This window comes from Psammomys obesus, unplaced genomic scaffold, assembly GCF_907164565.1.
Source record: "Psammomys obesus unplaced genomic scaffold, mPsaObe1.curated_primary_1811, whole genome shotgun sequence".
Classification (NCBI taxonomy): Eukaryota; Metazoa; Chordata; class Mammalia; order Rodentia; family Muridae; genus Psammomys; species Psammomys obesus.
In genome coordinates this window covers 14418691-14444385 of record NW_026585580.1, presented here as the reverse complement: position 1 = coordinate 14444385, position 25695 = coordinate 14418691, and the positions used below count along the sequence as shown (strand labels likewise).

The 25695-nt window shown below is 48.9% G+C and overlaps 1 protein-coding gene across 1 annotated transcript in view; it reads right to left on the bottom strand.

The window, feature by feature from the left end:
• The window catches only part of Vwa3b (von Willebrand factor A domain containing 3B), a 152306-nt gene that overhangs the window by 87090 nt on the left and 39521 nt on the right, over window positions 1-25695 (bottom strand). The window contains exon 8 of the mRNA XM_055606937.1: window positions 13603-13731. Coding sequence (XP_055462912.1) covers window positions 13603-13731 — 129 coding nt within the window. The remainder of the gene's footprint in view (window positions 1-13602; window positions 13732-25695) is intronic.

Here is a 25695-nt window from a genome sequence, read left to right as displayed (position 1 = left end):
GGGGTCCCCTTCTCTGAGGAGTAGGGGGGAATAGGGGTAACAGGGATGGAGGGTGGGACTGGGAAGAGAGGGGGGAGGGGACTGTGACCGGATGTGAAATGAATAAATAAAAATTAATATTGCAAAAGAAAACTATCTCACGTCATCTCAGGTTACAGGATAGCCCAGAAGGCTAGCCATCCACGAGCTTTAGGTCCGTTCTCCCCTGGTGTTTTCCACTGGATCCAGTATCCAGGAAGGATTGGTTCAAGGGCCCCACTGTGAGTAAGAGGCTGCCCAAATTCCTTGTGATGATGTAATGTTTGCACAAGAACCACATACGTGTTCCTGCACACTTCAAATCATCTCTAGATAACACCCGATACCAGGCGATGCTTGCAAACAGCGCTATATACAGTTGCCATACTGTGCCGCTCAAGGAGCACTGCAAAAAGATCCTGCACATTTCTAGGACAGTTGGCTTTTTTTTTTTTCTTAAATACTTTTGATTCACAGTTGGCCCAGTCCTTAGAACCTGCGACTACAGGGCACTGACTGTCATTAGAAGTAGCTCCCAGTCTGTAGCTGTAACAAACCCTGGATTAACTGGAATTTCAGCTCACTGTTTACAGCCCATCAGCTAGAGAAGCCAAAGCAGGGACTCGAGGCAGGAACTGAAGCAGAAGCCACAGAGGGATGTTGCGTTCAAGGCTCACTCGCCTTGCCTTCTTAGACAACCCAGGACCATCTGCCCAGGGGTGGCAGCAGCCACAGTGGGCTGGATCCTCCCACATCAACCATTAATCAAGAAAATGCCCCACAGGCTGATCTGAGGGAGACGATTTCTCATTTGAGGTTCCCCTTTCCTAGGCAACTATAGTTTACATCCTGTTGACAAAAGCTAGTCAGTACAGGATTAGGGAGGTGGCTCAGTGCTTAATAGCATGGACTGCTCTTGCAAAGGACCCAAATTTGATTCCCAGCACATATGCCAGGCAGGTCACAAAGGCCTGTAGCTCTGGTTCCAAGGAATCTAAGGCCCTCTTCTGGCCTCTGAGGGCACCTATATGCACACGCGTGCACACACACACACACACACACACACACACACACACACCATTTTAAAAGACACATCAACCTTTAAATAAAAGCTTAAGTTCCTACCCCAGGTCATCACATGTAAGGGCTCACATAATTAGAATAGGAGCTGTGGAAAGAAAACATCCAACTAGTGCTCAAGACTACGTCGAGAAGCTGACCAGAGTGTGTCAGACAAGCTGGGTCCTTGCATTTTAACACAACACCTGGAGAGCACTCTCTGCAAAACTGACTGGAGTCAGAACGGCAGAAGCTGGCTTCTGCTTTCCAACTTCATGCCCGTACGGCATCAAAAACCCCTCCAAGCACCATCCTGGATGCCAGAGGGTGGCTTCTATGTAACACAGTATCTTCCTACCCTTCTCAAGGAATTCAAATCAGATCCCTCCCAGGACATCCAGCCCCCTGGGCTTCCGTGAGGGCTCCTGCAAAAGAGATGTAGCTGTTCTTTGTGGGAGATCAGCCTCCTTGGAGAGATGTCCCTCGGACTTCTTCAGTCATTGTTAATTATTCTCTGTGTCTTGGACACGTCTTTATTCCCTCCTATGTAGCTGGTTTCTTTTCTTCCTTTTCCCTGTTCAGCCAGTGCCATGGGAAATAAAATTTTCATTCAATGATTTCCATAGCAACCCATATCCTTTCGCTCTGTTTTGGGGGTCTACAGCCTTAGAAAAAGATGAAGAACCTTCACGAAGCCGAAGTCCAAATTGATGATAAAAAGAAATTTCTGGGAGCCACATAAGCCAACCCTGACAAGGATTTTTGAAGAGCCCAAGATGAACCTTAACCTTCCAGCTCCAGGAAAGATCAATGGTGCAGCCAGTTACTGGCCAGAGGAGCCATCTGAAAGAAGGTGAAGACCTTCTTCAGCCTGAGCTTCATAAAGGAAACCAGTGGCAGCCAAGCAACCAAAGCAGAGAGCTCAGGCGCATGAGGAGAAAGAGATTTTTTTTTCCCATAGTCATTCACTGCTAATTACACCAATTAGTGGCTGAGCCTCGTTAGCCAGAGGAGGGGAAGGGCAGCGTCTGTTCATTAGCACCCCTGACTGAGGGAGCCTTCCCAGGTCTCCTGCGGTATTTTAAGTAGGAGTGTGATAGGAACCCCCCATTCACTGAACCCCCCATTCACTGCAGCGCTGCCGCCGCAAGCACACGCACAGCGGCTCACACGCAGCCATGCTAATCATAAGGCCGTCCTCCGCCGCATGGCAGGCTGCTAACGGTGCTCTTGGAGTTCCGAGCATGTCCACGCTGCAGAATTCCCCTGCCCGGTCCTCTCCATCCTACTCATCAGTCTCAAAACATTTTTCAGGCATGAAGCCAGATTTACCAGTGCTTTTGAAAACCATCATGGCTCAACCGGGGCCACAATCAAAATGATACTGGGTTATAGCTTATCAATCACTACTCACTCCCTCTGACACTCATGGGCCTACCCTTGGAGTCAGATCCTCAGGGTACCATCGAGGATTCAATATCCCCAAACTACATCTTTTATCCTCCTCCACTGAAAACTACCCAACCGCCACCTCATCCCTGCCTTTTGAGGGAACTGTCAACCGATGCACTGTTTCTAGAGATGGCGTCGATCTGGTGATCCTCCCTGTGAACCCCGCAATTTCTGCCCCCCCCCATCTCACCCCCAAGCACCAATGGCTGCTACTCGGAAAGAGAGCTCTTTAGGCAAAGAGCTGGGAAGTTTTTAAACTGGTGGAGTAGCTTAAAAACTAAGGGGGTTTACCACAAACAGGATTCCCAGTCCTGCTATCTGGGAATCCAAACTAGTTCCAGAGTCTTTCTGTCCAGGGCATTATGGAGGGTTTGTAGTCCACAGACCAGAGCCTAGTATACCCCAGGAGGTGGGGTTTGGGGGATGGGGAAGGAAGTGAGGACAGCTGAGAACAGAGATAGACAGCGACTCTAGGGCATTCCAGCGCCTCCTGCGCTGGGGTGGGTGACCCTGTGGACTGCAGACCCGTGTCTCCTCTGAAGGTGGGATGAAGCCTGCTCCGGGCAGAGAGGCCAGGGTGGCTGTTTGGCTACAGCCTAGAATGCTGAGCGAATGTGCCCAGCACTTCATGGGTACCAGCCAAAAGGCTGGAGATGGAGGGCAGAAGCCCGTCATTACGCCAGAACTGCTTCTCTGTGAAAATGTGACATGTGGGGCACTACACAAGAAGGCTGAAGCCCTATGGGCGCACCCAGGGGCCTAATATGGAATGTCAGATGTGTACCTGGGTCCAAGCAGGGAGGGCTAGGCTCTAGTCTGATCGGAACGTCAGGTAAAGGCCTGCTAGAATTTGTAGCCCTTAACTTCAAGGGAGAACGAAGACAGCTCCCAGGGAGGTCTGGGCCTGTTCTCCTCTGGAAAAACCGGAAAGGGATGATGATGATGATGATGATGATGATGATGATGATGATGATGATGATGATGATGATGATGATTTTGGAATTGTTACTTCCTTCTTGTTAATTCTGTAAAAATCAAATCATGGCTTCCAATGTAACAAAGGACCACAAGACAGGATGCTTTGGTGAAGCCATTTCAACTACAAACGGCTGAAGACCCCTGAGGCAGCTGCACCTCAAGCAACAACCTTATAAACAGCTAGACTGAACACTAGAGAGATGGCTCAGCAGTTAAAAGGACCCAGGTTCAATTCCCAGCACCCACAGAGCAGCAAATAACTATCTGACGCTCTCTTCTGGCCTCCAGGGGTACTGTGCACAGATACAAAATACCCATACACCTACAATTAAAAGAAATACATGTTCCTTAAAAACTGTTAAAAATAGTGAGGGGAGGAGGAAAGGGATAGGTGCCACCTGTAACCCCAGCACTTGGGAAGCAGAAGCAGGTGGATATCTGTGAGTTCAAGGCTAGCCTGGTCTACAGAGAGAGTTTCAGGACAGTCAAGGTTAGAGAAAAGAGAAATCTTGTCTCAAAAAAATCAAAGCCAATGCCAAACAAAGCAAAACAACCTATTAAATACCCAGGTTGTGGCAAGAGCTATAGATCAGTTTAGGATTTGGATATAAAGTGGAGAGATGAAGTTAAAACAGAAAAAAAAAGTCTGCACAGACTTTGGGAAATTGTCAAGTATACAGAAGTATGTAATGACGCTGGGGTTATCATTCATTTATTTATAGACTGTAAGTGTCCTTCAGATTTCCTTCATCGAGAGCAAAGGTTCTCAATGTGTGAGTGAGTCTCCAGCCCCTTTGGAGGTTGCATATCAGATACCTTGCAAATCATATTTACATTCTGATTTGCAATGTGACAAAATTACAGTTATGAGGCAGCAATGAGATAATTTTATGGGGGTGGAGGGGTGTCACCGCAACATAAGGAAATTAAAGGGCCGCAGCGTTAAGGAGGTTGAGAAGCACTGAGCTAGTGGTGTCTTAGCAAACATCTGGTTTCTCTCGGCTCCCATTCTTGGGTCTTTCCTTTTCCTCCCTGGTGCCCACTGAAGCATGACACAGCACACACTTCTGCAGTTCCTGTCTTAGCTATGGTCTATTGCTATGACCATAATGACCGAGGCAACTTATAAAAGGAAGCATTTGATTGGGGCCTTGCTTACAGTTTCAAAAGGGTGGTTCATGCTCCGTGTGGTGACGATGAGGACCGTGGTGGAGGGTGGGCAGGCAGGAGAAGGAGCTGAGAGCTCGCACATGGTCTCAAGTTGCAGGGAAAGATCCAGGCCTTCTAGCATGGGTACTTAAAATCTCAAAGCCCACCCTCAGTGACACACTTCCTCCAACAAGGACATGCCTCCTAATCCTTCCCGAACAGTTCCAATAGCTGGGGATCAAGCATTCAAAGCTGAGTGCTTGTGCAGGCCATTCTCATTCAGACCGCCTCATTCCCATTTATCTTATCCCCGCTGCCCCTGCTATGGCTAACAGCCAGACCACTGCCCAGCCTAAGACAACAGGCATCTGTTGGGGGGTTTGTTCCAGAGTACCATAATCTCACTTTTACACGGAGGCGTTTAATGTATTTGAGGTATTTTTTTGTCCATGGGTGAGATAAAAGTCCAAGGGCACTGTACGTGTGTGCATCCATTTGTTAGGGGTTATAAATACACAATAAATACATAGATTTACCCTGCGGTCATCCCGTGAATCTATGCATCTGTTTTCAGAGGGCTTCTCCGAACAGACCTGGCTCACTGGAAACTCACTTTGGAGCCCCAGTTGATTTTGAAGTTGCTGTCTTCCTGTCTTAGCTTCCCAAAATGCTGAAATTACAGGCCTGTGCCACCACACCTGTTCTTAATGAATCCATTTCTTTGCCAGTATTACATGACCTTCGTTATCACAGCCCTGCTGTAAGTTTTGAAGATGAGACAGATGCATCTTTCAGCTTTGTTCTTTTCCAAGACCACCTCTGGCCATTCCGTGTCCTCTGCATTCCCATGGGAGTTTTGGAACAGCTTGTCAAGTTCTGCCAAAAAGCCAGCTGGGACTTCTGTGCAGAATGCATTAAACCCGCAAGCCAGTTCAGAATTGGCCAACTTAACAATCTTATCACACAGCTTTACTAATGATCTGTGCTTTTTCTCAGTATATAATTTGTCTGCTTCCTTCACTAACTTTTCCTAGTATTTAAAGGTTTGTGTGTGTGTATATGAGTGTGTGTTCATGTGTGGGTGGTGCATGAGTGTGTGGTTGTGCAAACACATGTGCGTATGGAGGCCAGAGGACAATCTCAAGTGCTTTCCAGGAAAGCCTGGCCAGCGCACCCTCGGGAGCCCGTCTCTCCACCTCCACACTGCTGCGGTATAAGCATGTGCCACCATGCCTGGCCCTTCACGTGGGTTCTGGGGAGTAAACTCGGGCACTCCTATTTGCCAGGCAAGCCCTTTACTGACTGAGCTTTCTCCCGTAAGTGTAATTTTTGGTGGAATGAATGTGGACTTACTCTTTGGACTTCAATTACTGCATAGCCCTTGCTAATCTACGGAAACACAACTGATTGTGTACTGACATTCTCGACCGGAACCATAATGAACTCTTTATTCGCTCTGATGGCTTCTTTGTGGATTCCTTGGAGTTTCTATGTGAGCACTGTTTCCTGTGAATATTGTTTCACTTCCAACGCCAAGATGAGAAACCTTTCTTTCTTCCTTCCTCTTTGAGTGGTTGGATGGGGTGCTGGCTGCCCTGACTAGACTCTCTAGTTTCTATTTCACCAATGTTTGCTGTCTTCTATTATTTCCTCTCTCTCTCTCTCTTTCTCTCTGAGACAGATCTCTCACTGCATCTGCAGCTCACCAGGTTCCAAACTGAATGCCCTTTGTTTCTTTCTCTTAACCAACTGTTCCGGCTCAGACCTCAAGAGCTACGCCAAAGAAGGGTGCTGAAAGCAGCTGTGCTCAATGATCCTAGATCCTAAGAGAAGGTGCACAGTATTTCCCTCTCGATATATTGCCAGTTGTTGGTCTATTACAAATGGCCGTCATTATGTTCTTGTCGTTGGTTTATTTAGATGTTCTGCTTTCTCGTAACTCAGTCTTGGCAAGTTGTTGTTGAGGCATCGGTCCATTCCTTGCAGGTTATCACATTTGCTGATGGCAGTTGTTCAGCATGACCTCTTACCTTTCTGAAATGACAGTGGTAATGTTCCCCTTTCACTCTCTGGCCTTGTGTATTGGTGGCTCCTGTCCCTTCCTTTCTTAGCCTAAGTCACGGTTTGTCTGTTGGAAGGATCAGCTCTGATTTGCGGATCTTTGGTGTGTTTTGTCCTCTCCACTTCCTTTCTGCTTGGGTCTTTATGTTCACGTGGGATTGGCTAGTTCTCCCATCTCTAGTCCTGTGGGGCAGTGACAGGCTGTGTCAGAAATCTACACTTTTCTGGTGGGGCGAGGGCTACTGTATGGCTCACCTTGATACCACATCCGCTGTAAGCTCTAATATGTTGTGTCTCCCTTTTCTTTTGTTTCAAGGGAACATCTTAACTTCCTTCTTGATTTTTATCCTCAACCCATTGTTTATTTAGAAGTAAATTTAGAAGTCCTTCCCATGTGTCATATCACGGTTTCTGAAAGCTTCGGATGTCACCATCCAGGATAGCTATGGTGCAATCCACCACAAGACCAGAAACTTGTTTAAAACACGGTGAGGAACTGAAGAGATGGCGCAATGGTTAAGAGGACTGGCTGCTTTTCTGGAAGACTCAGGCTCAGTTCCCTGTACCCGCATGGTAGTTCAGAGTCCTGGGGAACCTAAAGCTTTCTTCTGGCCTCGCTGAGTACCAGGTGTACATGGGTGCATAGATATACTTGCAGGCAAAACATCCATACACATATAAATTAATTCATTTCATTACATTTTTTTGTGTTATTTTCTTTGTAACTGGATCATGTGGTTCTTGAGCACGGATCTTGCAGACAACATGTCTCAGTAGCAGGTTGGCCACACCTGCTAGATGCATGTTGACACAAGGAATCATGTGGTCGCTTTCATTATTTCAGCACGGGGGTGACACCCAGATAGAAGTAAGCCATAGTGTGCCGCCAGCGTGCGGCCACTGTTTCAGGGACAGAGGGAAACCCACGCCCAAATTTCTTAAATATGCTGATGGTGCACTGTTCCGAAAGAACCAAGATGGCACATCAGCTGAGCAGGATGTCCTCACAAGCAATCCCCTGTGATTCAGAAAGGCCCATGTGTCTCAGCCAGAGTCACCAGCCTGAGGTCAGATACTGGAGGATTCTATCTGCCTCTGGATGTAATTACGGTGAGTGATGAGGCTCAGGCTAGGGCTCCCTAGTCACAACTACAGCTGTCATTGCCACCAACCTATGCTACATCCTAAGCCAACCTGCCAAGACCACCCCAACAACTACGCTACAACCGAGGCCCACATAGCTGTGGGTTGCCAGCTGATGAGGTGAAACCGGATCCACAACCACTGCAACCACTGCAGGTGGTGCCAGCTGGGACAGAGGTCCGGTGTCCCAGTGTGCAATGCCTTCTCCTAGCACCACAACTGTTTCAGAGGTCCTATCCACTGGTAGGCCTAGGATAGAGGCCATTGGAATATGCCTAGGAGCATGTTTGACCAGTCAATTCCAGGGCAAAATCTTGTGACTCCAATTGTATTACCCACACCAAATGGGATCTATGTGGTCTGAGTTGGGGTAATGCTGGAGAATGCAGTCCCTTCGCCATCCTGGCAGATGCTAAGGTAAGCTACCTCTGAGTCTCACAGCTTTAAATGCCCACACAGTCTTGGGTATTGAGGCCCATCACACGGCTGGCAGAGATACAACCCACAACTCAAGCCTCTACCAGGTGACATGCCAGCTTAGCACCCCATAGCTGAGCATTGGCCCAGGAATAGTTGTGCCTGGATGTTGCCTGACTTTGCTGCTTTGTGGGTTCTTCTTTTTCCCGCCCTTTATCCTCCTCCCCACCCCAGTTTCACCCCCTATAACTAGATAGGAGAGAGCGAAGGATAGAAGGTAGAGATACCTGAATCTAATTTCTTTTTTGTTGTTTCTTCTTTGAGCATGAGTATCAACAAACCAAAACCAACCCCCCTAAACAACCAGCAACCGCCGACTGCCCATCAATTGGGGCCCTAGTATTTATACACCCTCTGAAAAGTTCCCAGAATTCCAAACATCACGCAATTGCAGAAACTATCTGCAGCTGGCAAAACCACGCCTCTGCTGGAGCACAAGGCAAATCAGAGTCAGCTGTTGTAAAGCAGCCCCGTATCCCCACACCTAGGATTAAAATGAAAACATATTCCTAGAATAGTTCAGTGGTTTTGTTTTTTCTTTTTTTAAGAAACCAAAATTTTGGAATTCTCACTATACCTGGTCCTTCCCCATGGCAAGCTAAGCCTTACCCCTTGCTCTGCAGCTGGGATTAAGGTGGGAGTGATGGAAGCAGTCAGGCACCTGGCCCAACACAGTTCCAGGTGCCCGTTCTACAGGTGGTGGCCCAGCGGTCGGTCTCCCAAAGCTAGCCCAACACGCTTTCTCCAGGGCAGATCTGCTACCGGGTTTCAGGTCTAAGGCCTCGGCTTCGTTCTTTCTCCCTCCACCAACTGGGGAGGCTGAGAAGCGAAGAACACTGATCAAGGCTGTGTGGCCTAGTTTTTCTTTGCTATTGCTGCGATAAAACGTTGGCCAAAGCAACTCGGGAGCGGGAAAGCATTTACTTGGCCTATCTATTTCTACACCATGGTCCATTTTCAATGGAAGGTGGGACAGGAGCTCCAGGCTGGAGCCTGGAGGCAGGAGCTGAAGCAGCAGCCACAGAGCAGTGCCACTTCCTGGCTCACTCTACTTGCTGGGCTAGCTTTCCTACACAGCCCAGGTCCACCTGCTTAGGGAAAGCACTGTCCACGGGAAGCTGGACCTTGTTTATCAGTTAAGAAAATGTCCCCACTCCCAGTCTGATGGCGTGTGTGTCTTTTAAGTTCCCTCTCCCCCGGTGTTTCCAAGTTGTATCAAGTTGACAACAAAGTAAGGAGCACAGGGGACCATCTCTCTGGGTCGCCCTGACATCCTTCCTCTCCCTGTCCATTTTGGCTGACTGTTTTTTGGGGGGAGTTTTTGTTTGTTTGTTTTCCTTCTCATTAAAGGTCACCTTTTCTTGTTCCTTTTCGTGCATTATAATCTTTGACTGAATGTTGAGCACTGCAGATCCTACCTCGGTGCGTACTGTGCTGTGTGGTTCTCTTTGAGCTCTGTTGTGAGATAGAGTTGTGTTACCTGGAAACAGTTTGGTTTTTTCCATGTCTCACTTTGACCCTCTGCATGGGCCTCATCCTTCCTCACCACTGAGTTTAAGACCTTCCCAGGTAGTCTCAACAACCCCGTAAGTTACAGATTTCTCTGACTCTTCTTCCCGAGGCTGTGTGAGCATTTTCTTTTGTTCCTCTGATTCCTTCCTGTAGGCCCCACCTGCCTGACAGCTTTCCTACCTGTGTGAACTGCTCAGTAGTCAGATAAATTCTCAGGGATGGCCCTGTGCTTGTCATTTCGGCTCATTCTTCCCATTCTGGCATGCTGCGCTGTGAGCCGCAGCCGCCCCGTTCTTGGCTCTGTCTCCCCAAATTTAGCACGTTTTGACAAGCTCCCCTTGGCTTCTTCCTCCATGCCCCATGGCCCGCAGGGCAATCAACCAGGGAGAGCAATGGCATGCCCCCTTTCTGCCCTGTGGCTTGTTGGTTGGTGTCTACTGTCTTTACCCTGTTTTGTATGTATCAGGGAGGTCAGTGATGTTTTTTTTCCTTAAGGGAATTTTATGTCCTGCTCTTGGGATTAAAACAAGTTAATTCCCAACGTGAGCTTTACTGCCTTCTTGCCCCAGGCATCAGGCTAATTTGTCATCTCTGGCAGACAGTGTCACTACCCCGCCCCATGATTACATGTGCCGATGGATCCCTGATCACCGGCCAGCCACGGGGGTGGGTGTGGGAGCGACTCAGTGACAGGGATATGAGGACAGCTAACAGACGCCCTCTGTCTAGTTCGGCTGCAGCCTACCCAAGTGACAGGTCTAGCCTTCAGCCTTCCCCTTTCCCATGCACCCTCCCCACCATCGCCTTCAGCCTTCAGGCCTTGCGCAGACAAGCTGCGGGAACAGTTGCTGCCTTCCTTCAGAGCAGACGCAGGGTCTTCGCCCCTCACTGAGCACCGCCTGAGGAGATGGGTAGCTGGATGTTCTCCGTGTAGATGCTGGAGTCAAATTATGGTAAAGGCTTGGGTGACTACCCAGTGGAGGAACAGTCTTGATCAAACTTTCCCTTTAAAATATAAATAGTACATCCGGAGCATTTTTTAAAAATGCTGCTTGGAGTTACTTTCTTTGGGGGATATGAATATGTTAGATTGAAATAAAGGGTATTATAGACCATTATCAACTTTTAGACCCACAGCTCATTCTCTTTTTGTTTTAATTGTGGTGTGTGCGTGTATACAGCATTTTTTTAAGTGTTCACGATGGCTCTATGACAGGGAAAATATAGGAAGACACTGTAGCATTCAGGGATTTCAAAGCCTGCTCCAGCGCCATTGTGTGTGGACCAAATCATGTGTGGCAGGAGGATATGGACCTCAAAAAGATGGATAGCTCCTGATCCAGGCTTTGTCACTTACCAGAAACGTCACCTTGGGCAAGTCACTTAACCCAAGGCAATGTTGCGGAACCTCTCGGAAGCCTGTGGGAGCAGCTGGAGAGGGAGATTCTCGTATGGAGCCCGCAATGGTGCCTGACTCATGGGGCTAGCTACTGTTATTACTTCATCCTAGAAGGAAGCAGATCCTCTGCTGACTTAAGAATTCAGAGGATCGATGCACCAGTTCCCTTCAGGTCAAAGGAGAAAGTGAGGACTTGCTTGGTGTTGATCATTCATCCTTTTACTTAATGTCTGCAATAATCTCCCAGACTGATAGTCTATTCATTTTACAGAAGAACAAACTAAGGCTGAAAGAAAATGACCCAGGCTAACCTGGAAAGGATTTTTAAGTAGGTCTTTCTTTCCACAAAACATCAGCCTTTCATTACAAACAATGCTTCGGATATAAGAAGAAAGAGGAAAAAATAGTTCTTGTCATTTCCTTGTTCTTCACTGAGCTTGCTTCTCTGTAGGCACCAGCCAGCCTTCTCATCATTTCGGACTAGGACAGGTCTGGTGGTAACTGGGCAGCCATGCTCCAGGTGGGCACAGCACTGCTGCTAATTTAATAGGGCTGGAAAGACCCCGCTCGGCTGGCTGTGTGATCACTGGCCATGTATGTAACCCTCTGTGCCTCATTGCCTACCAAATGAAGACAAGAACAGTAATTCATCTAGAGGTTTTTCTTTTAAAGATGAAGTAACCCAAGAACAAGCACAGCCCGTTGGGGCAGCACCTAGCACACACTGGATGCTCACTAGACATCTGCTGTCACTGCCGTTGAAGTGTGGCAGTTTCCTCCAGACTGAAGCATGCTGTGCCAGGGAACGATCCTTAAGACTGGGGGAATTCTAAAGGGATGAGGGCCTTTAAGACTGGGAAAGCAAACAACTCATAAGTCTCAGGAAGGCCCTAAAACTTACCAGGTACACAAGGTCTCTTCATCCCCAAGGCTATAAAATCCCATAACCACAAGGCCTGCTGAGGAGAACCTCAGCTCAACCAAGCTGTCTGGAGGAGGTTCTCAGACTGGAAGAGCTGCCTGCAAGTTGAGTAGAGAGCTTGGGGTTCCAGCTTTGATGAACTGTCACCCATAGTTGGTGTGAGCCTTCAGCAAGGCAGCTGCCTTTGAGTTAACCCTATCCCTATAAACTAAGGGAACAGCTGTCATAGCTGTCAGAGCATAAAAGGTCTCTAAAGAGAGAAATGCAAGTACATTTTTGTAATTTTTTTTAATGCTGATAGCACAAACCCTATCCCCTGCAAACACATCTCCTAGGCTTCTTGCCTGGCCTGTGTATGCCTTCAACAGTGAAGTTTCCGAGTCTCAGAGAAGAGCAGTGGCCTTTAGTGAGAACTGCAGTGAAGGCAGCCTTCCTTGCAGCTACATGAGGGTGAGTGGACAGCCACAGTCAGTTTGGGTATGATTCAGTCTGCAAGCAAGGCTAGGTCTAGCTGACCCATCCCTACCTTCTCTCATGGTCCCTGTAAAAATAACACATGAGTCTCTGGAGTAGAGGTGCACTTGGGAGGCAGAGTCAAGCAGATCTCTGTGAGTTCGAAGCCAGCCTGGTCTATATAATGGGTTCCAGAGCAGCCAGGGCTGTGTAGAAAGACACTGTCTCAAAAACAAAATGAAACAAAATAAAAACCTATATTCCTCTTGGAAGATTTCCCCCTTGACTAAGCTTGACACACACTAAGAGTTGGGCTTCTCTGCATCTTCTTTTCAAATAGCCTTAGTTTTTGGACTTCCATGTTCAGCTCTGCATACCTAGCACAAATAAAATGCTACAACCAGAATACCCCCCAATGGATAAATGAGCAAATTCAATATCTCAATGGCATTTCTCATGCTCATCACCCCTGGGCATATCTGGTCCAGCCTTCAGCAAGAATCCTGTTGTGTCTGTCTGGACAGAAGCCTCCTTAGTCATCATATCCCCCTCTCAGGAATTTTCCGTTCACAGACGCCCTCTACCCAACAGTGTAGATGTCTGTGCTGTGTTCAGAACTGAGCCTGGCTCTGTATCAAGTCTTGGTTCTTCCTCTTGCTATAGGCAGAAAAATCTGCCTTTATAGCTTCAAATACTGTCCGGCTCTGGTTCTTCTTTGGGAATGGGTACATGCGTGCGCACACGCACGCACGCACACACACACACACACACACACACACACAGAGAGAGAGAGAGAGAGAGAGAGAGAGAGAGAGAGAGAGGAAGGGAGAGGAAGGGATAGAGAAAGAGATTCTCCCACCTCAGAGCGGAGCTAAGGAGTTCTTCCACTTAGAAGCATGGAACTCCACCCCCCCATCCCCAGCCACCAATACCCCTGACTCGTTTGCACTACAGACTTTAACATATAAACAGCACCTACTGCAGTATGTTGGGGCCCCTTTCAACTGAGATGTAGACTTGTCCACCAGCTTTCGGAACTGAGCCAGTAAGCTGCAGGCTTCTTCCATTTCCCTCCAAATGAGAAACACATCCTCTCTGACACCAGCCCCTGGAAAGGGAAGCACAGTGTGAGAAGGCAGCTGAAACACCCCCCCCAAAAAAAAAAAAAAAAAAAAAAAAAAAAAAAAAACCCTCTGCAGTGTCCTAGCAGGCATGCACATTTCTGCCATCGGAGAGCATATCTGAATGTCCAGTTATATTCCCCACCACCACTAATGTCTTGCTGAGAATCAGAACTAAAATCTCTAAGAGAGCCAGGCGTGGTGGCTGGCATATACCTGAAATCCCAGTGCTCAGGAGGCCAAGGCAGGAGGACTGACTCGAGTTCAACGGCAGCTTAGGCTACAGTCATCAGCATTCTTATCCAACTGTGCATCCTCTAAGCCACAATAAAAGCCGGCATGGCAAGATATGCCCATGGGTGCAAGGTGGCACAAGTGTTACGGGCGTAACTGATCTCTATTTGGCTTTAAGGTCCTCTTTATGGGAGGAAACACATGCTTGGCCCTGTGAATCTGGCCAAGAAGTCACGGCTGAGGAGCTCACAGGCCCAGGGCGAACCTACTACTGTTATACTGCTAAGTGTACCTAGTATCAAACTCCCCCGAAATTCACATCGTTATACCGTAGTGCAGCTCTGAGACCGCATCTGAGAAGCTTCCCTGATCAGCGCTTGGCAGTTAACAAGGAAGCGCACAACTGGCCAGAGCAAAGAGAATAAGTTTTTATGGGGGGATCAGCCACAGACGGAACATGCCCATCACACCCTCCCTTAGGCTCGGGACCACTGAGGGAGAGGAACTGGAAGGAGGGCAAGAGCCACAGGTAAAGGAGGGCCTGAAGAACGGCATCTTCTGGACTCTGTGAGCTCACAGCAGCTGTGGTTGCTGCTGCAGGACCTGCGCAAGAGCAAGCCAGCCAACCCTGCAGCCCAGGGTCGGAAGGGGGCTCTGACTGAGGAGTTATTAGCATTTAGGGCTTCTGGAGAAGGGAAAGTCAGTCAGTTTCCTTTAAGGGCACAGCCCCCGGTAGGTAAACCGCACTCCAATGGATGTCACCACACACATGAGTGTAGGAACAGCAAAAATTAGACTTCATGGGTTACAAATAAAAAAAAAGGACAGGAGGAGGTAGGAGACTGGGATGGAGCTGGGAGGAGTTGAGGGATAAGTGACAGTGAATATGTATGAAACCCGCAAAGAATTCACAAACTATTATCTACCTTTTAAAACCAAGCAAAAATGTCCCCTAAGAAGGTCTGTCACTTCCATGAACCACACACACACACGATGGGGTACCCCCAGTGCCTGCAAACATTTGTAGCAGCCAGAATTGCTTCACATAGTTATACATGATCCCTCGGTGAGATAAGGAATGAAAGCAGAAGCGCCTCAAGAAAGCCGCAGTCCTACTAGTCACGAGCGCGACTGAGTGTCTGTGAAAGCAACAGCCTCCATCCTTTTGGGTTTAGCTGAGGTACCGGCCTCTTTGAAGACACCCCCACAAGTCCTTCCCGTGCTTGGAGGTAGAAACCATCCTCTGGCCTCCTTTTCTGAACTTCTCCTGTCTTCATGCAGGGTGGGGTTTGGCAATATGACGTTTTTTAAATGACATGATTTAACTAATATAGATGTTTGTGTTTCCATGGGTGATCTAGGTCTGGGATGGCGTGCCACTGTTATCAAGATTCTGGCCTTAGGAGGGCTTCTAGAGGTCAAGGAGGCTGTAGGGGCCAGAGGGAAATGGGTATGGCAATGAAAACACAACAGAGTGATTTTTCTTTTTCAGTTAAAAAATTATGTGCTTGTTTTAGTGCACCTCCTGCGGGGATAGGACACCAGATGCCCTGGAATTGGAGTTACAGAAGGTTGTAATCACCATGTGGGTGCTGGGAGTTGAGTCCAGATCCTCTAGAACAACAGTTAGTATTCTTAACCACTGAGCCATCTCTCTAGCCCAACACAAGAGACCTTAAACATATCAAAGTGAAAATGCTGGCTGTGGCAACTGCTGTAGTTTTGGGAGATGAAACCCTCTCAATGGTACTTCACATAACTGTACTGGTTCTTATAAACTATGTGACTCTACAATTCGAAAAGATTTTAAAAATTAAAAAAGCCAAGATCCATACTTCCTCTAACCATCCCAGCACATCCCATCCTGAGACTCACACTGGAGTCAAGATAGCTTCTAGAGTGATAAGCTGCACCTCTCCATTAGAGTCCAGAGGCATGACAAATGTCCTCCACGGAGTCACTGCACCCTGCCCTGCTGTGCCACACAATAGCCTCGCTACCTATACTTGGCCAGAGCCTCCTCTCAGGGCTCTGCCTGGCTCCAGTGGAAACCAGGGTTCCCAGTGGCCCTAAGTAAGGCTGGAGTTCTGTCTCAGGAGAAAGGAGTAGACCCAGGTGGCGACCGACAGTTCCCGCCACAGCTGCTGAGACCGATTCTGTGCCAGAAGCACACACCAGCGTGCGCTCTGACAAGGGGAGGTAGTGTCCCCGTCCCTGCCCCACTCTCTGCTGCGACAGCTCCCCTGAAGATCTACCGTCCCATCATGGCTTTCAAGGCACACTTCCTGTGCACAGCCTGACTGCTCCGCTCTCCTCGCCAGAGGGCAGGATGGAAGCTTATCCTACTTCAGTCAGAAACCTTAGTAACATTTCCTTAAAGGACAAAAGGGAACGAAGGACATGCCGCGGTGGCTAAAGAGCTTGCTGTGCAAGCATGAAGACCAGGGTTCAAATCCCTACTGTGCATATAAAGCTGGGTGTGGTAGTGTATGTCTGTAGTCAAGGCACCGAGAAGACAAGATAAAGGACAGAGGCAGGGGGATCCCCAGAAGCTAGGAGAACAGATAGCCTGGCACGAAGTGTAGCGAACAACCAAGAGACCTTGAAAAAATAGTTGGAGGGCAAGGCCTGACCTACACAGGTATGGCTTCCTTACACAAGTGAAAGTGTACACACACATACACATTCGAACACACCAAAAAGGAGGGGGTGTTTATAAAGAGTAAAAGGAAGGATGATTGCTGGAGACCTTACGAATGGTGGTGACAGATGGCATTCCCGTTGTTATTCTGGCCCCCACCAAGGCAAGAGCCTGCACCTCTCAGCCATAGCCTGCTAGGTAGGCTGAGCCCTCAAAAAGAATCCCCAAACCACCTTCTATTCTGAAAAATGTACAGAGTTGGCTCTGGGCCCACTGGTGATTTAGCACGAAAGGCAACAGAGGGGTCAAACTCTTGGGTGATAAATGCCTTCGTAGGGTGCCTGCTTCGGGCCTTTTTGATCAGGAACTATGGTTAGGGCTTCGCTAGACATCAGGAAGCTGAAGCTGATGGAGAGAGACGCCCACTGGAAAGGCAAGGGGACAGAGGGTCAGGCTCAAGAAACCTCCGTGGGTTCTGTGGATTGGCAATCCACCGGTCTGAATCAGAGGGGACGAATCCACAGGAAGCCCTGTGTCCTGACCTCCGAGGACTGACCCGGCCGCACACAGAAGCAGTGTGTCAGGCTCACAGAGATACCCCAAAGGGCCCAAGGAGCCTTCAACCCAAAGAGCCCCGGCTGCACTGACCTCTGACCTCAGAGTCCCGCTTTGGAATTCAGGTTAGAAATCGCCTGCTGTTTCATATCACTTTGTGTTTGGGACTTTCTAAGTAGCTTTCCACTGTATCTCACCATAGCCCTGCAGGATAACTCTATTCACTATTTACAGCTGAGTAAATGGAGGCAGAGGGGAGGGGCCCAAGATCAAGCCAATGAATGACACAGCATAGATTACACCAACTCAGCTGGCTTGTTGGCTTTCCCTAGAAATGGACCCAGGAGCCCTTCCCCCAAGTGCCCACTGACCATTCCTGTCTATGTTATAGTTGACAGAAACTCAAGTGCCATAACCAGGGGTGGAGGCCGGCCACCATGCAGTCTATGAGCACTTATGTGACTTACCCTCCCAGACCAAAGGACTGGCCTTAAGCCATCAGGAGAGACCCGTGAAACGCAGCCAAGAAGGGCAAAGAAGGAGCAAAGAGACACTGGGGTCCTGGCTTTCCCACAGACGGAGTGAGATGGCGTGAATGGCTCTCACCCCAATGACATCAGCGACAAGCTCTGACAGAGGTGAGTGGTCAGCACAGCTTCAAAGCCGTTCCTAGCTCAAGGAGAGACACGCAGCATGTGTCGAGCTCTGCGCTGGAACTCTAGGAGAAACCCCGTTCTGTTGCCAAAAGCAAACCTGAAGTCCACGGGACTTTTGACCTCTGTGAAACCAAGGTGGCCCAGCTGCCCGGCCTCAGCAGGGAGGTGCCAGGTATCGGGACCCAGTCTTTAAAAGTTTGCAATGAGACAAGGCTTAATCCTCCTGATAATGCCATCCTAGTATAGTGTACCAGAAGTCACGTCAAAGGAAATGCCTCCAAGGAGGAGGTGGCCTCCTGACATCCGGGGGCAGGGGGCAGGAAATGCCTCAGGAGTGGTAGCAACCTGGTGAACCCCCCCTCTGGCAGGAGCTGGGATTGTCACTACACTGATTTGGTGACTGTGTTATAGATGTCTGCTCACTGGTGATTGATTACACTGCAAACAGCTTTGCAGAACAGGAAAAGAAAGCAGGAACAAAAACCAGCTGGTGAAAACCTAGAGGGTACAAAGGCGTGATTCGGGAGATACGCATGTAATTACGGGCTGCCGCACAGGCGGTGAGGAGGACTGTCCTTTGGCCAGGGACTCTCTCCTTCTGTGGGGCTTAGCGGGACATCCGAGAGCTGCAGCCAAGGGAGAGAGAAGCCCACTAGAAGCATAGGAAACCTCAGTGGGCTCTGTGATTGGGAAAATCTTCAGGCTGAGCCGGGGGTGGGGGGGGACGGGGACAGATGGATGATTGAATGAATGAAGAAGCCTGTGTGTCCTGGCCTCCAAGGACTCAGCCAGCCAAGACCAGTTCTCAGACAGAAGCAAGAAGAGCAACCGCATAGGCATGACCAGGAGGCACCCAGCCAAACTAGCTCCAAGTTCGCACTGACCTCTGACCTCTGGGTTGCAATCTGGAGGCCTGTGCTAAACACTAGCCTCATTCAGGGGCGGTATCCATGACGACACTGTGATCCGTGAGCACCTGGTGCTGACTTCTCCTACTGGCCAGTTTGGCAAGTGAAACCAGACCCAGAACAGTCAAGGTCTGGTGTGGGGGTGGGGTGCTGCTGCCTGTGCCCTCTCGTCAGACCTTCTCCAGCTCACCTGCAGGACAAGTCTAGTTGTCCCAGTCAAGTTGATATGCGCCTTCAGCAAAGATGTCGCAGCCTACCTGTGCTATGTGGGTGCTGAGGGTAAGTGATAAGCCAGATGTGGTAGCGAAAGCCTTTAATCCCAGCACTTAGGAGGCAGAGAGCAGGTGGATCTCTGCGAGTTTGAGGCCAGCCTGGTCTACAAAGTGAGTTCTGGGACAGCCAGAGATACTCAGAGAAACCCCGTCTCAAAAAAATCAGAAAGACAGACAGACAGATAGATAGATTAGATTAGATAGAGATGTGGATGGATAGATAGACAGACAGATATAGCTAGATATAGATGTAGATAGATAGATAGATAGATAGATAGATAGATAGATAGATAGATAGATAGATAAATGATAGAATAGAGTGATGAACAGATGAGCCTCCCTGAGGCCAGAAGTCAAGGTTTCCCATTATTGTCCCTTCAATACTCCACCTTTATGACCCTACTCACCACAGTCCTGCCAGCCCTTTGGGGGTCCTGTGCTCCCAGGGCCCCCTTGCCCACGTTTGGTTAGCCCACCCTTCTTCCTCACCCCACCACCAAGAATTGACAAGCTACGCAGAAAACTGAGCTTCCTGCGTCGTCCCCCCTCACCCTGCCCATGAAATCCACTGGCCACAGCCGCTGCTATGGTTACCCTTGACTGTCAACTCAACAGGATCTAGAGTCACCTAGCAGACAAACCTCTGGGCATGCGTGTGCAAGGGAGTTCCGGGTTAGGGGGAAGACTCCCCCCACCGAACTCGGGCAGCACCACGCCATGGGTTGGGGTCTCAGACTGAAAGTGCCAGTGTCCATCCATCCGTCTCTGCTTCCTGACTGTGGGCGCAGTGTGACCCTCTGCCCCACGCTCAGGCCGCCAGGCCTTACCCTACGCGATGGGCTGCGCCCTGGAACAATGAGCTCAGCCAACCCTCTCTTCTTTAAATTGCGTTGAGGACAGACTCAACTGCTCTGGAGGCAGGAGAATAAGAAAACAGCGGAGGAAGAAATTCCAGAAATGACCAGATGGAAGGGCGACCGTGGAAAGCCTGGCTGGCCTTGGTCTATCTAGGCTTCTTTCAGGGAGGGGCATGCTTGGAAAAGCCCGGGCTGTGCCAACTTTGGAGAGTCGGGGCTGTGCCAACGGCTCACCAAAGATCACTGCAGACCTTGGCCCATCCCTCCTCTCTCCTCGTGACTTCTTGGAGGTATGGCTCACCTCCTGGGGCCTCTGATTCTCCCTCTAATAAACCACCTCCTTCTCTGTAAGTCCCCGGGCGTGTCTTTGTGCAGTGGGTTGTGAGGTTCGAGCACCTGGAAACCCTGTTTCCATTCTCTAGATTCAGATCTGCGCCTGTTACACCGCTGACCTCGGGGCCATGTTCCCGGCTGTCACTCCAGCCTCAGTTCTGAGGAGCACAGAGGAGCACAGAGGAGCACAGAGGAGCACAGAGGAGCACGAGCCAGCGCTGCTGCCGTCATTGTCCACACCGTCCCCAGGCCAGTCTAATTTAAGGCAATCCCTCACAAACAAGAAGCTTATATTTAGAGGACAGCTGCTCTCGGGACAGCTCACCTCTCCAGCCTGGCCTCCCGCGGTCTTTGCGCAATCCCAGCTGCTGCCCTGGCTGCAGAGGCCGCCTGAGGCAGAGGGCTCTTGGTGTCTAGAGTATGAAAACAGCCTATCTGTTTTCCATGTGCCTCGTATCACTCAGCGCGGGGGCCCCGAGGTTGGTGCTACATCGAATCCTTCCTTTCTTTTATTTGGCCAGCTTCAAGGACACCACCTGCTACTTTCTCTCTCCTGGATTTGCTTTGGGGGTCGTGCAGGAGGAAGCAGCTTTAGAACTCCTAGAATTCGGCCCACCGGGTAGCACACCACGAGGCGGGCAAGAGGCAGAGCTGCGGAGGAGTTTCACTCTGCTTGCTGCCCACTCCCCTCGAATCTAAGGACTGTATGAAAACTCTAAGGGGGCTTCCAGCCCCTCACCGGGCAGTGTTGTAGTTCAGAAAAGCATGCTCTTAATAGTTGAGTGAGGGATTTTTGGAGGTCAGGGAATAAGAATAGGGGTAGCCCAGCTACTACTAGCTGACATAGCTTTCTTGCTGGAGCCCAGCTGGTGATCAAGGTGATAACTAATTTCTTGTACCTATTTTTGCACTCAGCTTCTGGATATGGTTGAATAAAAAACTGTTAATGAGCAGATCTACACCCGAAGGATTTAAAGTAGAAATTGCAAATTGTTTTTATATAAAAGTTTAGATTTGTGATTCTCTCAAGATTTTTTTTTTTTTGGTAAGATAAATAATAAAATAATTGATCCTTTCTTTTTGAGAGAAACTGGCTGAGAAAATTAACTTCCTTGCTTACACTTTGTATAACAAGTTGCTCAGTTACAAATATATGTGGATTCTTGAAAACAATTTGTTTTTATCCACAATATGGGAAACATTTGATCATGTGAGGGTATTGGGAAACGTGTTTTTTTAATAAACACTCGTTGTAATCATTCACTTAAAGAAAAAATAGAATGTAACCACATTGTGATTTTTGTATTGCTTGAAATATTTTTCAGGGATATATAAGCTGTGGGAGAAAACAAAGTTGGAGCTTTGCTTTACCAATGTGTGTTTGTGTATGTGTATCTGTGTATCTGTGTATATATATGTATGGATGCGCACATATCATTCGTATAGTATATGGTAAATGGTTGGAGCTTATTGGCGCTTGCTTCATCCACCAAGTGCATGTGAGTGTGCACCTGCTTGACATTGCTGCCAATCTGACGTCCGTCCCCGGATCACTGAACACGCCGTTGGAGCTGCTTTTCAACAGATTTGCCTGCAGCTGAACGTACAGCTACCAGTACTGCAGGGAGCTCCTGGGCGGCATGGACACGGGGACCAGTCAAGCGAATGGCTGTGTCCTGGAGAACCCAGACGGCAAGTGTGATGGTCCCTAAGCAGCTCACTTTGTCTTAGTCCAGACCTTACGCTGTGGTGAGGCAGGGTTGTCCTGAGGGTGTGAAATGTTACCGGTCAGGTCAGAAGGGGGAACATAGGCAGAGTGGGGGTAGGCACAGTCTAAGGGCACTTGGTGCAGCCCTGGAAGACGGTGATAGACAAAAGCACTGCCAGTAACTCTCCAACCCCTGTCCACTCCCCAGGTGGCCTTCCCCTGTTCCCCAGGACTCCCGGACTGACCCAGCTGGCCCATCTGACCCAAGTGGCAAGCTTTCTGTGGCCCAAACCCTAAATTTCTTTTGGGCCATGAAGAGCTAAAAAAGACCTCTTTATAACCATGAAAAGGCTGTATGTGCCAGGAAAAAGCAGCAAATAGTTTTATTTTCAGATAGTAATACATTTTTGAAATTATAAGCTGTGATAAAAATTATAAACTGTGTTAAAAATTCCAAGAGAAGAGAGAATAATGAGGAGGGAGGTTCAACTAGGGTGGGATGGGAGGGAGGGCAGAGGAATGGTGTTGGGGAAGGATAATTAGCACTAAGGATATTAGGAAAAGCCATATTGGGAACTTACTGTGTTAATAAGCTTCAAACACACACACACACACACACACACACACACACACACACACACAAATTCCATTGTGAAGAATTTATTTGGAGTTATCTTATAAGAGAGATTTTGCTCCTCCCAAAAGCCATAGGTTGCCAGATAAAAAGTCCCATGCCAGGTGTAGGTTACCTCCTCTCTAGTTGTTGCCCAGAGACCCCCCAAATAATTCAGGATCTTGCTGTTGCTCCTGGCTGCCCATCAGAACCTGATGGCAAAGCCCTGTTGCTGAAGATAGCACGCACATTGATGACAGGAGAAAGCAAGCTGCTACTGACGAGGAAGCTTCCTCCTCACCGGCTAGCTCTCCCAGTAGCACTACGCAGGCTGTTGGGGGCGAGGGTCATCAACAGTCTTACCCAGCTGTGAACCCTCTGAACTACAGTCAGAATGGATGTGGCCTCTGAGTGCAGAAGCATGAAAGTTTGGGGGGTGAGCAATCACATTCTGATCAGATTGAAGCCTGCCCCGCAGGATGAAATAAGAGCCCAGAACCGTAACGGAGAAGCTGTGATCAAGGAGCTCACAGGCCCTGCTGCTGTTTGGCCAGATGGCCACGGCACGGAATCCTTCTCAACTCAAACCTCTCTGCACGGAGATTAGCACAGCTCTCAAGACTTCCTCAGAGACATTCCTTTGTGTGGTGGGTGGCAGTTAATGCAGAAACCCACAACTGGCCCAAGGACGAGGATGGCGTGCCAATGAAGGGTGCTGCTGCAGCGGGGATACTATGGTTGCCTACTCGAGAAACGCACAAGTTCTCAAGCCAATATCCCAGCATGGAGTTGGGGGCAGGGCTCATGAGTCCCCACCCTTGCTGAAGAGCTACGGATGGGTGATGCCTCCAGGGGAGGGACCGGCAGTTTCCAGCTGAAGGGCATGGCTGCTGGTCGCTTGACAGTCCTGTGGAAGGCTCCACACAGGCAGAACTAATTGGACCAGAGAAGAATTTGGGGGAGGGGGGGGTCTATGATTGTTTGTTTTTTAAAGAGATACAAAGTGGGACTGTTGGTGATATGGAAGTTGGATCTGGGGGGAAGCTAGGGTGAAAATGATCAAAATGCACTATATGAAAATCTCAAAGAATCAATAAAATATTTTATAAAAAAAAAAAAAAAGGGACGGTGTTACAACCAGTTAGGGTAGAGAGAGCGATAAAAATCACTAGTTTTATTTTAATGAAAACATGCTTAGCGGGTGTGACACAATACAGCACTGCTGAGCAGTGATTAAGTACCTGCTGGCTGGATCCGAACTCGTGGCCCTGATGACTGAGGAGCTTGACACTGATGCTGTGTGGAGCTTCACTCCGTCGCACTCTATGGAAATTGCCCATGTACAGAGCGGACCCATGCTTTCTTGAGCCAGAGTGTGTGCTGCCAGAGCCATTCTGGTCTCTCAGAAGCAATTCCAGCTACACAGGATGGGCAATTTGAGCTCCCAGGGAAGGTGCAACGTGTGACGGCTGGTCCTCCTGTCCCTGCTCTAAGGAGAACACTGCCCGCTGCAAAGGCAATGCCACCGAAGTGTCCCCTGTTCACGCAGTAAACCTGAAGGTACCTACTCCTGCTCTCAGGGGGAATACCCTCCACTAAGACGCACGCGCCCAGGCTGTGGGACGGTACCAGTGAGCTGATGGGGGAGACCTGAGTGAGGAGAGAACAAAGACGCGAAGAACAAGTGTATTCCCTCCCTGACGCCTGGAATAGATGCCGTCAAGCGGCCTCACTAGAGTCAGAGCCATCCTGTTGGACCTTCAACCTCGAAAGTCTGAGCTAGGGACTCCCCTGGCTTTGCTGCTTGCTGTTACTGTTGTCTGCTGTCGGTTTTCTAAGTACCCAGCCTTGGGCATGTCACTCTAGCAACAGAAAACTGGCAAAGATATCTAACTGTGATCTCCTCAAGGATGGAGCTATGTTTACCCTTTTATAAATAACTAATAACCCTTTGTACTTCGTTAATACCTCCAGCTAGACTGTGCTAAGGCAGACTTTCTGAGAGCCCTCTCCACTACTGTCTACCCCAGAGCCCAGCAAAGCTCTTGACTTTTTAATAACACCTTTGGAGGGCTCTCTCAGCTTTGAAAGCAAAAGGAAGTTTATTCAAATGTAATCGGAACTCATATTTGCTCTCTTTCCCCTAGCAACTCAGTTTAACTGTTAAGACTTTTGATGAATTGCTCTACATCCCATGCGTTGTTAGGCGACGCCTGCAGGACACCGGGACCCACTCGGTGAGTCCAGAGGCTGACTGCACTGGCTGAGCCGAGACCAGAACCGACCTTACCACTGTCTGGTGTGAACAGGCCACAGCGCAGCTGGAACTAGAACTAAGCACGGAGCCCAGGACAGGAGACCAAGATGGAGACATGACCATAGGAGCTAGTCCCTAGCCAGAGGGGCTCACTCTTAGCGGGATGGAAAGCCTGAGTGGCCATCAAATCTTCAAAGGTGTGAACTAAGGGCAGAGGAGGATGTAGGGGTGGGCAGTTCTTACGTCACGGTGGCTCTTGGAGTAATGGGGGAGGGGCAATTTGGGTCATAGAGCAGAAGCAAAAATGGATGCTTTGAGAGTTGGGGTACCTTGGTTCAGAGCCTTGCCACCTACTTTTTTGAATTTCCTCATCTTCACCCGAGTGAGACTTTAAATCCCACAGATGATGCCTAATTGGCGGTCCAATTCAAGGGATATAAGAAATTCAAGGCACCGAACAGGCAGGAGGTGCCTTGGCGACGGCTTTGGAAGGCCTGCTCCAGCCACCTCCACCAAGCTAAGCTCAGTTCTAGGCAGAGGATGGTGAATTCCGAGAGCCCCTCCTGCTGCCAACAGAAACAGCTACCCACGGGCAGCAGCAGCCCTTCTAAATTAAACTGGAGACTGGAAACAGAGGCGGGATGCCAGCCTGAGTGATGGCCCACCAGACTCAGAGTCTAACTAAAGACCACGTGTCTGCCAAGAAGAGGGATGCTTCTCTTTTTCCTCTTTAAACATAGCAACCTGGTGTATGCTCAAGTAAATAAAATGTAATTTTAAAATGCATAGCCTTAGCTCATTTTCCCCCCACTCCTGCCAACACCAAAAGAGAAATATTCAAAGATGGTCAACCAATTTTTTGCAGCTTTTATTTTTTTCAAGTTCATTGCATTTTTGTTTATTTATGGTATGTGAAT